The sequence below is a fragment of the Patagioenas fasciata genome, chromosome 31, assembly GCF_037038585.1.
Source record: "Patagioenas fasciata isolate bPatFas1 chromosome 31, bPatFas1.hap1, whole genome shotgun sequence".
Classification (NCBI taxonomy): Eukaryota; Metazoa; Chordata; class Aves; order Columbiformes; family Columbidae; genus Patagioenas; species Patagioenas fasciata.
The window spans coordinates 3,517,053-3,528,802 of record NC_092550.1 but is presented as its reverse complement, the minus strand read 5'-3'; the positions used below and the strand labels follow the sequence as shown (position 1 = coordinate 3,528,802).

Genomic DNA, 11,750 nt, shown 5'->3' with positions numbered 1-11,750 from the left:
AACGCCCACTTCCGGGACTACAACTCCCATGATGCCCCGCGGCCCCCATAGAGCCCCATTATAACGCACCCCGCCGGGACTACAAGTCCCGTGATGCCCCGCGGTTCCCGCGCTTTCCCACTTCCGGTGGAGCAGCCATGGCGGCCGCTCTGGACCGCTGGGTGCGAACCGAGATGGAGCTGCCGCCCCTCCCAGGGCCGGTGCTGCGCAGGTCGGACCCAAAACCACCCGAATTCACCCCAAAACCCCCGCGGGACTCCTAGGTCCCCTTACCCGAACTCCTCGGTCCCTTCTCCCGAACTCCTGGGTCCCTCCCCGCACTCCTGGGTTCCTCCCGAACTCCTGGGTCCTTCTCCCAAACTCTTGGGTCCTCCCCGAACTCCTGGGTCCATTGGGGCACTCCTGGGTCCATTGGGGCACTCCTGGGTTCCTTGGGGCACTCCTGGGTCCCCTTCTCCCGAACTCCTGGGTCCCCTTCTCCCGAACTCCTGGGTCCATTGGGGCACTCCTGGGTCCCTTTGCTCCCGAACTCCTGGGTCCCTTCTCCCGAACTCCTGGGTCCCTTCTCCCGAACTCCTGGGTCCCTTGGGGCACTCCTGGGTCCCTTTGCTCCCGAACTCCTGGGTCCCTTTGCTCCCGAACTCCTGGGTCCCTTCTCCCGAACTCCTGGGTCCCTTGGGGCACTCCTGGGTCACTTCTCCCGGACTCCTGGGTCCCCTTCTCCCGAACTCCTGGGTCCCTTGGGGCACTCCTGGGTCCCTTTGCTCCCGAACTCCTGGGTCCCTTGGGGCACTCCTGGGTCCCTTTGCTCCCGAACTCCTGGGTCCCTTGGGGCACTCCTGGGTCCCTTTGCTCCTGAACTCCTGGGTCCCTTGGGGCACTCCTGGGTCCCTTTGCTCCTGAACTCCTGGGTCCCTTGGGGCACTCCTGGGTCCCTTTCCTCCCGCACTTCTGGGTCCTTAGGGGTACTCCTGGGTCCCCTCCCCGAGCTCCTGGGTCCCTCCCGAATGCCTCGGTCCCTTGGGGTACTCCTGGGTCCCCTTCTCCTGAACTCCTGGGTCCTTTGGGGCACTCCTGGGTCCCTGGGGCACTCCTGGGTCCCTTGGGGCACTCCTGGGTCCCTCCCGCCCCCCTGACCCCCATTTCTCTCCCCTCCCCCCCAGGTTGTGCTTGGGCTCCTGTGGCCCCATCTGGGAATTCATCACCCAGCACGTGAGACACCCCAGGTGAGGGACCCAGGCGTCCGGGGGGGACCCAGGAGTGCCCCAAGGGACCCAGGCGTCCGGGGGGCACCCAGGAGTTTGGGGGGGACCCAGGAGTTTGGGAGGGGACCCAGGAGTTTGGGAGGGACCCAGGAGTTCGGGAGAAGGGGACCCAGGAGTACCCCAAGGGACCCAGAAGTGCGGGAGGAAAGGGACCCAGGAGTTCGGGGAGGGACCCAGGAGTTCGGGAGGGGACCAGGAGTTCGGGAGAAGGGGACCCAGGAGTTCGGGAGAAGGGGACCCAGGAGTTCGGGAGAAGGGGACCCAGGAGTTCGGGAGAAGGGGACCCAGGAGTTCGGGAGAAGGGGACCCAGGAGTTCGGGGAGGGACCCAGGAGTTCGGGGAGGGACCCAGGAGTTCGGGAGGGGACCCAGGCGTCCGGGGAGGGGACCCAGGAGTACCCCAAGGGACCCAGAAGTGCGGGAGGAAAGGGACCCAGGAGTTCGGGGAGGGACCCAGGAGTTCGGGAGGGACCCAGGAGTTCGGGGAGGGACCCAGGAGTTCGGGGAGGGACCCAGGCGTCCGGGGAGGGACCCAGGCGTCCGGGGAGGGGACCCAGGCGTTCGGGAGGGGACCCAGGCGTTCGGGAGGGACCCAGGAGTTCGGGAGAAGGGGACCCAGGAGTACCCCAAGGGACCCAGAAGTGCGGGAGGAAAGGGACCCAGGAGTTCGGGGAGGGACCCAGGAGTTCAGGGAGGGACCCAGGAGTTCGGGAGGGACCCAGGAGTTCGGGGAGGGACCCAGGAGTTCGGGAGGGACCCAGGAGTTCGGGAGGGACCCAGGTGTCCGGGGAGGGACCCAGGAGTTCGGCAGGGCTGGAGTTTAATGTGGGGGGGTCGTGGTTTGTGTCCCCAGGACCGTGAAGAAGATTCGGGGGAACCTGCTCTGGAATCCACTGCACCCCCAAAATGAGGGGGGGACCCCAAAATGAGGGGGGGACCCCAAAGTGTGTGGGGGGGCCCAAAATGTGTGGGTGGACACCCCAAGATGTGGGAGGGACCTAAAATTCATGGGGGGCCCCAAAGACCCCCAGGGACCCCCCAAAAATGGGGGGAGCCCTGAATATGGGGGGTTCCCCCCCCCAAACTGCTGGTTTGGTTTGGTCCTTAACTCGGGGTTCAGGTACCAGCACCTGGAGAAGGAGGTGAGGGGGTTGGGGACCCAGGAGTTCGGGAGGGACCCAGGAGTACGGGAGGGGACCCAGGAGTTCGGGAGGGACCCAGGAGTTCGGGGAGGGACCCAGGAGTTCGGGAGGGACCCAGGAGTTCAGGGAGGGACCCAGGAGTTCGGGAGGGACCCAGGAGTTCAGGGAGGGACCCAGGAGTTCAGGGAGGGACCCAGGAGTTCGGGAGGGACCCAGGAGTTCGGGAGGGACCCAGGAGTTCAGGGACGGGACCCAGGAGTTCGGGGAGGGACCCAGGAGTTCGGGAGGGACCCAGGAGTTCGGGGAGGGACCCAAATAGGGGACCCAGGAGTTCTGGGGAGGGACCCAGGAGTTCGGGGAGGGACCCAAATAGGGGACCCAGGAGTTCTGGGAGGGACCCAGGAGTTCGGGAGGGACCTAAATGGGGGACCCAGGAGTTCTGGGGAGGGACCCAGGAGTTCGGGGGGGTCCTGGGGTGGGGGTGGGGGGGTGGTGTCACTGACCTCTGACCTTTGCCGCTGCAGGGGGCGGGGCCAACGCTGGGCGGGGCCGTTCGGCGGCTGCGCCAGGAAGTGGAGGGGCTGGGGGGGGCCCTGGGGGGGACCCAGGAGGCGGCGCTGGAGTTGGGTGAGCTATGGGGCCCGGACGCCTGGGTCCCTTATGGGGGGGTCACCCGGACGCCTGGGTCCCTATGGGGGGTGTCCCCGGACGCCTGGGTCCCTATGGGGGGGGCACCCGGACGCCTGGGTCCCTATGGGGGGGGTCACCTGGATGCCTGGGTCCCTATGGGGGGTGTCCCCAGACGCCTGGGTCCCCACGGGGGGGTCACCCGGACTCCTGGGTCCCCTTGCAGAGGCGGCGCTGTGGGCGGGGCTGTCCCGCCGGTGGGCGGAGCTTCGTCGGGGGGCGGAGCTTCGGCTGCTGGGGGCAGAGCAGCAGCGGACCAATCAGCGGCTGGGGGCGTGGCCAGCGGCCCTGCGCCCCCCCAAGGGGTGAGTGACAGGGGGCGGGACTTCCGGGGGGGGGGGCGGGGGGTGGATTTTTGGCGCCAAAATCATGGCTTTGTTCCCACAGGCCCGGGGGGGCGGGGCCAGCGCTGGGCGGGGCTGCGGGGGCGGAGCTGGAAGTGCTGGTGAGTGACAGGGGGTGGGGGCAGGGGAGGGGGTGGGGCCGGAAGTGGGCGGGGACTGATTGGCTCCACCCCCCCAGGGAGCGGTTCGGGCCGTGTGCAAAAGCCGGGCGGAGGTGCTGGGGGCGGGGCTGGAGTTGGAGCAGCCAATCAGGTGAGAGCGAGCAGCTGTCAGTCATCCCCAGCTGTCAATCACCCCCCAGCTGTCAATCCCCCCAAGCTGTCAATCATTCCCCAGCTGTCAATCATCTGCCACCCATCAATCATCCCCACATGTCAGTCATCCTCACCTGTCAATCATCCCTGTCAATCATTCCCCACTTACCAATTATCCCCATTGGTCTATCATCCCCACCTGTCAATCATTCTCTACATCCTGTCAATCATCCTCTACCTATCAGTCATCCCCCACCTGTCAATCATCCCCATCTGTCAATCATTCTCTACCTGTCAATCATCCTCCACCTGTCAATCATCCCCACAGGACACAGGAGGTGATGGAGGCGGCCAATCAGCGCTGGAGGCGGGAGGCGGAGGTGGGCGGAGCCCTGGATGCCTGGGTCCCTTGGGGTACTCCTGGGTCCCTCCCAAACTCCTGGGTCCCTTGGGGCACTCCTGGGTCCCTCAGAACTCCTGGGTCCCCTCCAGGCCGTGCTGAGCCGCTACCCCCCCGCTTTGGTGCTGTGGGCCCTGCAGCGATTGGCTGAGGAGAGTTCCCGCCTCTGGTGGGTGTGGCCTGGGGTGGGGGGGGGGGGGGGGGGGGGGGGCTTAAGGAGGGGGCGGGGCTTAACCTGGGCTCTTCCCCAGGGAGGCGGAGCCTGAGCCCAACCCTGAACTTGACCCTGAACTTGACCCCGAGGCTCCGCCCACCGTCAAGAGCCTCATCCAGGTGGGGGGGGTCAGGATCTATGGGGCACAGTGGGGGTGGCTATGGGGCCGATGTGGGGTGTCCCCCAGGATCTATGGGGCGCAGTGGGGTCGCTATGGGGCCTATGGGGTGTCCCTTAGGATCTATGGGGCGCAGTGGGGTCGCTATGGGGCCGATGTGGGGTGTCCCCCAGGATCTATGGGGCGCAGTGGGGTCGCTATGGGGCCTATGGGGTGTCCCTTAGGATCTATGGGGCGCAGTGGGGTCGCTATGGGGCCGATGTGGGGTGTCCCCCAGGATCTATGGGGCGCGGTGGGGTCGCTATGGGGCCGATGTGGGGTGTCCCCCAGGATCTGTGGGGCGCAGTGGGGTCGCTATGGGGCCTATGGGGTGTCCCCCAGGATCTATGGGGCGCAGTGGGGTCGCTATGGGGCCTATGGGGTGTCCCTTAGGATCTATGGGGCGCGGTGGGGTCGCTATGGGACCGATGTGGGGCGTCCCCCAGGATCTATGGGGCGCGGTGGGGTCGCTATGGGGCCGATGTGGGGTGTCCCCCAGGATCTATGGGGCGCGGTGGGGTCGCTATGGGGCCGATGTGGGGTGTCCCCCAGGATCTATGGGGCGCGGTGGGGTCGCTATGGGGCCGATGTGGGGTGTCCCCCAGGATCTATGGGGCGCAGTGGGGTCGCTATGGGGCCGGTTGCCCCCCATGGCCGCTCGGCTGCGCCCCCTGGAGCAGCGGCTGCAGCAACTGAGGCTGAAACTGGAGGGGGACCCCAAAACCCTGCAGGCTGCCAGGTACCCGAAACATCCCATAATACCCCATTGTACCCCAATAATACCCCAGTGTACCCCAAAATACCCCCTGGGACCCCAAAACCTCCCAGTTCTCCCATTGGGTTCAATGGGGACCCCAAAACTCCCATTGGGTTCTATGGGGACCCCAAAAACCCCCAATTCCCCCATTGGGTTCTATGGGGACCCAAAACCCCCATTGGGTTCTATGGGGACCCCAAAATTCCCATTGGGTTCAATGGGGACCCCAAAACTCCCATTGGGTTCTATGGGGACCCCAAAAAAACCCCCAATTCCCCCATTGGGTTCAATGGGGACCCAAAACCCCCATTGGGTTCAATGGAGACCCCAAAACCCCCATTGGGTTCAATGGAGACCCCAGAACCCCCATTGGGTTCAATGGGGACCCCCAAATCTCCATTGGGTTCAGTGGGACCCCCAAACCCCCATTGGGTTCATTGGGGACCCCAAAACCCCCATTGGGTTCAATGGAGACCCCAAAACTCCCATTGGGTTCTGTGGGGACCCCAAAATTCCCATTGGGTTCAATAGGGACCCCAAAACCCCCAAAACTCCCATTGGGTTCAATGGGGACCCAAAACTCCCATTGGGTTCTATGGGGACCCCAAAATTCCCACTGGGTTCAATAGGGACCCCAAAACCCCCAAACCCCCATTGGGTTCAATGGGGACCCAAAACTCCCATTGGGTTCAATAGGGACCCCAAAAACCCCCAATTCCCCCATTGGGTTCTATGGGGACCCCAAAACCCCCAATTCCCCCATTGGGTTCAGTGGGGACCCCAAAACTTCCATTGGGTTCTATGGGGACCCCCAAAACCCCCAATTCCCCCATTGGGTTCAATGGGGACCCAAAACCCATATTGGGTTCTATGGGGACCCCAAAACCCCCAATTCACCCCAAAACCTCCATTGAGTTCAATGGAGACCCCAAAACTCCCATTGGGTTCTATGGGGTCCCCAATTCCCCCACTGGGCTCAGTGGGGACCCCAAACCCCCATTGGGTTCAATGGGGACCCAAAACTCCCATTGGGTTCTATGGGGACCCCAAAATTCCCATTGGGTTCTATGGGGACCCCAAAATTCCCATTGGGTTCAATAGGGACCCCAAAACTCCCATTGGGTTTAATGGGGACCGAAAACCCCATTGAGATCAATGGGACCCAATTTCCCCATTGGATTCAATGGGGACCAATTTCCCGCCAAAACCCCCATTGGACTCAATGGGGAACGATTTCCCGCCAAAACTCCCATTCAACTCAATGCGGAACAATTTCCCGCCAGTTCTCCCATTGATTTCAATGGGGACCAATTTCCCCATTGAGTTCAATGGGGACCAATTTGGCGCCCAAACTCCCATTGAGTTCAATGGGGACCAATTTGGCGCCCAAACCCCCATTGATCTCAATGGGGACCCCAAAACCCCTCATTTCCCACCCAAACGAGCCCCTGACGCGGCGTTTTCGGGGTCCCCCCCATTTTCGGGGTGCCCCAGGTTGGCCGTGGGGGTGGCGGGGCTGTGCGGGACCCGCCAGGCGCTGCAGCGGGGGGTGCGGGGCCTGCGGGACCCCCCAAAACCGGCGCTGGGGGACGAGAGGAGGCGGCTGAGGCGGCGGCAACGGGCGCTGGTGAGAAATGGGGGTGCAGGGGGGGTTTGGGGGTTCAGGGGGGTCCTGGGGGATATTGGGGGGGGTCCTGAAGAATTTGGGGGGGATTTGGGGGTTCAGGGGACAATTGGGGGGTTATGGGGGGTTATTGGGGTTCATGGTGGATATTGGGGGGTCCTGGGGGGATTTGGGGGTTCAGGGGGGTCCTGAGGAGATATGGGGGGGTCATGGGGGGTTATTGGGGTTCAGGGAGGATTTGGGGGTCATGGGGGGCATTTGGGGGTTCAGGGGGACTTGGGGGGTCATGGGGGGATATTGGGGGGTTATTGGGGTTCAGGGGGGATTTGGGGGTTCAGGGGGACTTGGGGGGTCATGGGGGGTTATTGGGGTTCAGGGGGGGATTTGGGGGTCCATGGTGGATATGGGGGGGTCCGGGGGGGTATTGGGGTTCATGGGGTTATTGGGGGCTCATGAGGGTTATTGGGGTTCAGGGGGGATTTGGGGGTTCAGGGGGGTCCTGGGGGGTTATTGGGGTTCATGGTTGATATTGGGGGGTTATTGGGATTCAGGGGGGATTTGGGGGTTCAGGGGGGTCCTGGGGAGATATTGGGGGGTTCATGGTGGATATTGGGGGGTCATGGGGGTTATGGGGGTTCAGGGGGGTCCTGGGGGGTTATTGGGGTTCATGGTGGATATTGGGGGGTCATGGGGGGTTATTGGGGTTCATGGTGGATATTGGGGGTCATGGGGGGTTATTGGGGTTCAGGGGGGGTTTGGGGGTTCAGGGGGGTCCTGGGGAGATATTGGGGGGTTCATGGTGGATATTGGGGGGTCATGGGGGTTATTGGGGTTCATGGTGGATATTGGGGGTCATGGGGGTTATTGGGGTTCATGGTGGATATTGGGGGTCATGGGGGTTATTGGGGTGTCCAGGGGGGTTATTGGGGTTTGGGGGCTCATGGTGGATATTGGGGGGTCATGGTGAATATTGGGGTGTCCGAGGGGGTTATGGGGGGGTCCCTGTGCCCCATTTTGGGTCATTTCCCCCCATTTCCAGCTGCGTCGGGCCCGGCGGCTCCGCTTCCTCATTGGAGCCACCAGGGGGCTCCGGGAGCGGCTGCGCCCCCTGCAGGAGCAGGTGGGACATGGGGCCCTATGGGGGTAAAATGGGGGGGTCCTATGGAATTGGGGGGGGTCCCTGAGATATGGGGGGGGGGGGATATAGGGGGGAGGGTAAGGAAATGGGGGGAGGGCAAAATGGGGGGGTGGGGGTAAATAAAGGGGGGGGTCCACAAATAAATGGGGGGAATCAATGAATGGGGGGGAACCAAATGAATGGGGGGGACCAATGAGTGGGGGGGTCTCTAATAATTGGGGGGGTCCCTAAATAAATGGGACCCCAAATAAATGGGGGGGTCCCTAATAATTGGGGGGGGGTCCCTAAATAAATGGGGGGAACCCAATGAATGGGGGGAACCAAATGAATGGGGGGGACCAAATGAATGGGAGGGACCAATGAATGGGGGGAATCAATTAATGGGGGGGAATCAATTAATGGGGGGGGAATCAGTGAATGGGGGGGGTCCTTAATAATTGGGGGGGGTCCCTAATAATTGGGGGGGCCCCTAAATGGACCCCAAATAAATGGGGGGGTCCCTAAATGAATGGGGGAACCCATTGAATGGGGGGAACCAAATGAATGGGGGGGGACCAAATGAATGGGGGGGACCAATGAATGCGGGGGAATCAATGAATGGGGGGGGTCCCTAATAATTGGGGGGGGTCCCTAAATAAATGGGACCCCAAATAAATGGGGGGGGTCCCTAAATAAATGAGAGGAACCCAGTGGATGAGGGGAATCAATGAATGGGGGGAACCAAATGAATGGGGGGAACCAATGAATGGGGGGGGACCCAATAAATGGGGGGAACCAATGAATGGGGGGAACCCAATGAATGGGGGGGTCCCCAAAGCCCTAATTGGGGGTCAGGGTTTTTGGGGTGATTTCCCCCATTTTTGGGGTCCCCCCCTGACCCTTCCCCCCCCCCATTGCAGGTGCGGGGGGAGGGGCGCGTGGGACCCCCCCCGGAGCTGGAGGGGGAGGGGCAGCGCATGCGGAGGTTGCTGGGAGAACTGGGAGCACTGGGAGAGGCCCCCCCGAGGTGAGCAGGACGCCTGGGTCCCTTATGGGGGGGGCCCGGACGCCTGGGTCCACTATGGGGGGTGTCCCCGGATGCCTGGGTCCCTTTTAGGGGGGTCACTTGGATACCTGGGGCCCTATTTTGGGGATAATGGGGGGGTCCCCGGATGCCTGGGTCCCTTATGGGGTGGGATCCCCGGACGCCTGGGTCCACTATGGGGAGGTCCCTGGACTCCTGGGTCCCTTATGGGGTGGTCCCGAACGCCTGGGTCCACTATGGGGGGGCCCGGACGCCTGGGTCCCTTATAGGGGGGTGTCTCACCCGGACGCCTGGGTCCCTTGCACTAACCCCCCCCCCATTTAAGCCCCGCCCCGGACCCTCTGCTTCCCGTTTCCCGCGCTCTGGGCCTCCCGCCACATAAGGTAGGTGTGGGCGTGGCCACTGCCGAGTGGGCGGAGCTTGGGGGGTTGAGGGCGGGGCCGGCTGTGCTGAAGCTCCGCCCCTTTTGCGGTGCCCCCCCCAGGCCCGGGAGGGGGCGCTGCGGAGGGCGGCCCGGCTCAAACGGGACATGCGGCGCCGGGGGGCGGGGCCTGAGGAGGGGGCGTGGCCAGCGCTGCCCCGCCCCGTGGGTGAGTGCAGGGGGTGGGGCTTCAAGGGGGTGGGGGTTAAAGGGGGTGGGGGTTAGTGGGTGGGGCTTTAAAAGGGGTGGAGTTTAAGGGGGTGGGGATTCAAGGGGTGGGGTATAAGGGGGTGGGGGTTAAAGTGGGTGGGGTTTAAGGGGGTGGGGTTAAGGGGTGTGGGTTAGTGGGTGGGGCTTAAATGGGGTGGGGTTTAAAGGGGCGTGGCTTAATGGGTGGGGCTTAAAGGGGGTGGGGATTAAATGGGGTGGGGTTTAAGTAGGGGTGGGGTATAAGGGGGTGGGGCTTAAATGGGGTGGGATTTAAAGGGGCGTGGCTTAATGGGTGGGGCTTAAATGGGGTGGGGTTTAAATAGGGGTATGGTATAAGGGGGTGGGGCTTAAGGGGTGGAGATGAAAGGGGTGGGGCTTAAATGGGGTGGGGATTGAAGGGGTGTGGCTTAAAGGGGGTGGGGCTTAAAGGGGCAGGGATTAAAGGGGTGTGGCTTAATGGGTGGGGCTTAAAGGGGGTGGGGCTTAAATGGGGCTTCAGTGGGCGGGGATTAAAGGGGGTGGGGATTAGGAGGGGTGGGGCTTGAAGTGGGTGGGGTTTGGGGGGGTCCAGGTTTGACTCCGCCCCCCCCCCGGCTTGGCCCCGCCCAGGGCCCATTGTGGGCGCGGCCGACGCGGAGCTCCTCCCCCGGCTGCGATTGGTCGCCGCCCAGACCCAGCAGCAAATTGAGGATTGGCCCCGCCTCCTGGAGCTCGTCAACCACTGGTGAGACGGGGGGGTACTGGGGGTTACTGGGAGCACTGGGAGGGGTGCTGGGGGTCACTGGGAACACTGGGGGGGTTACTGGGAGTTACTGGGAGCACTGGGGGGCGTTAGTGGGGGTCACTGGGAACACTGAGGGAGTTACTGGGAGTTACTGGGAGCACTGGGGGAGGTACTGAGGGTCACTGGGAACACTGGGGGAGTTACTGGGAGTTACTGGGAGCACTGGGGGAGGTACTGAGGGTCACTGGGAACACTGGGGGGGTTACTGGGAGTTACTGGGGGGTTACTGGGAGTTATTGGGAGGTCAGTGGTGGTTATTGGGGGGTCACTGGGAGTTACTGGGAGCACTGGGGGTGGTTACTGGGGGTCACTGGTGGTTACTGGGAGGCTCTAAGGCCATTACTGGGGGTTACTGGGAGCACTGGTGTTGGTTACTGGGGGTCACTGGTGGTTACTGGGAGCACTGGGAGGTTATTGGGAGTTACTGGGTGAGTTACTGGTGGTTACTGGGAGGCTCTAAAGCCATTACTGGGAGTCACTGAGAGCACTGGGAGGACACTGGGAGTTACTGGGGGGGTTCACTGGTAGTTACTGGGAGCACTGGGAGGTTACTGGGGGGTCACTGGGAGCACTGGGGGTCATTACTGGGGGTCATTGGTGTTACTGGGAGGCTCTAAAGCCATTACTGGGGGTTACTGGGAGTTACTGGGGGGGGGTCACTGGTGGTTACGGGGGGCACTGGGAGGTTACTGGTGGGGTCGCTGGTGGTCACTGGGGGTCACTGGTGGTTACTGGGAGCACCGGTGTTGGTTACTGAGGGTCACTGGGGGTTACTGGGGGGTCACTGGGGGTCACTGGGAGCACTGGTGTTGGTTACTGGGGGTCACTGGGGGTCACTGGTGCTCCCCCACCCCCCCCCAGGTGGACTCAACCCGCCCAGTGGACCTTGGCCACGCCCCCTGGCTCCCTCCCCTTCTCCCATTGGCTGCAGCGCTGGACCCGCGCCGCCAAGGCGCTGCCCTGGCCCCGCCCACTCCCCTTGGCCCCGCCCACCGAGGGGCAGGACCAGGAGCAGCCCCCGCTCTGATTGGCCGAGACCTTCACGCCCATAAAAGGGCTTGGGGGGCGTGGCCTGGAGGGGACGCTGCCTGGAGGGGGTGTGGTCACGAGGGGGCGTGGCCTGAGGGGGGCGTGGCCTGGGCGGGAAGCTCTTAAAGGGCCCATTGACATAAATAGAGACCTAAAGGCTTTTTTGGGGTGAAATTAAAGGGTTTTGGGGTGAAATTAAAGGTTTTTGGCATTCAAGGTGTTTTTGGGGCTCGTTTAAGAGGATTTTGGGGTGAAATGAAAGGGTTTTTGGGGTGAAATTGAAGGATTTTGGGTTCTTCAA

At 62.9% G+C, this 11,750-nt stretch overlaps 1 protein-coding gene across 3 annotated transcripts; it reads left to right on the top strand.

Annotated features, from left to right (window-relative positions):
- Positions 1-99: 99 nt before the first annotated feature.
- Positions 100-11,665, top strand: HAUS5 (HAUS augmin like complex subunit 5). 3 transcript variants are annotated; one of them, XM_071800563.1, is made up of 19 exons: positions 100-211; positions 1,164-1,226; positions 2,118-2,151; positions 2,386-2,406; positions 2,931-3,033; positions 3,260-3,398; positions 3,481-3,538; positions 3,616-3,689; positions 4,020-4,071; positions 4,184-4,260; positions 4,343-4,424; positions 5,068-5,201; positions 6,714-6,846; positions 7,883-7,963; positions 8,881-8,987; positions 9,331-9,388; positions 9,490-9,595; positions 10,246-10,360; positions 11,282-11,665. In XM_071800563.1, the coding sequence occupies exons 1-19, from the start codon at positions 138-140 to the stop codon at positions 11,445-11,447; spliced, it is 1,677 nt and encodes a 558-aa protein (XP_071656664.1). In that variant the 5' UTR covers positions 100-137; the 3' UTR covers positions 11,448-11,665. The 3 variants fall into 3 exon arrangements, with proteins under 3 accessions (XP_071656664.1, XP_071656665.1, XP_071656666.1); XM_071800565.1 differs by lacking the exon at positions 1,164-1,226 and having other exon boundaries at positions 103-211; XM_071800564.1 differs by lacking the exons at positions 10,246-10,360; positions 11,282-11,665 and having other exon boundaries at positions 4,701-5,201.
- Positions 11,666-11,750: the final 85 nt, after the last annotated feature.

What these genes read in the sequence shown, in the direction of transcription:
- HAUS5 (XM_071800563.1), top strand. Translation starts at nt 138, where the DNA reads ATGGCGGCCGCTCTGGACCGCTGGGTGCGAACCGAGATGGAGCTGCCG. An exon ending in GCCCTGCGCCCCCCCAAGGG is followed by an intron (nt 3,399 to 3,480) that starts GTGAGTGACAGG and finishes TTGTTCCCACAG; the next exon opens with GCCCGGGGGGGCGGGGCCAG. An exon ending in AAAACCCTGCAGGCTGCCAG is followed by an intron (nt 5,202 to 6,713) that starts GTACCCGAAACA and finishes GGGGTGCCCCAG; the next exon opens with GTTGGCCGTGGGGGTGGCGG.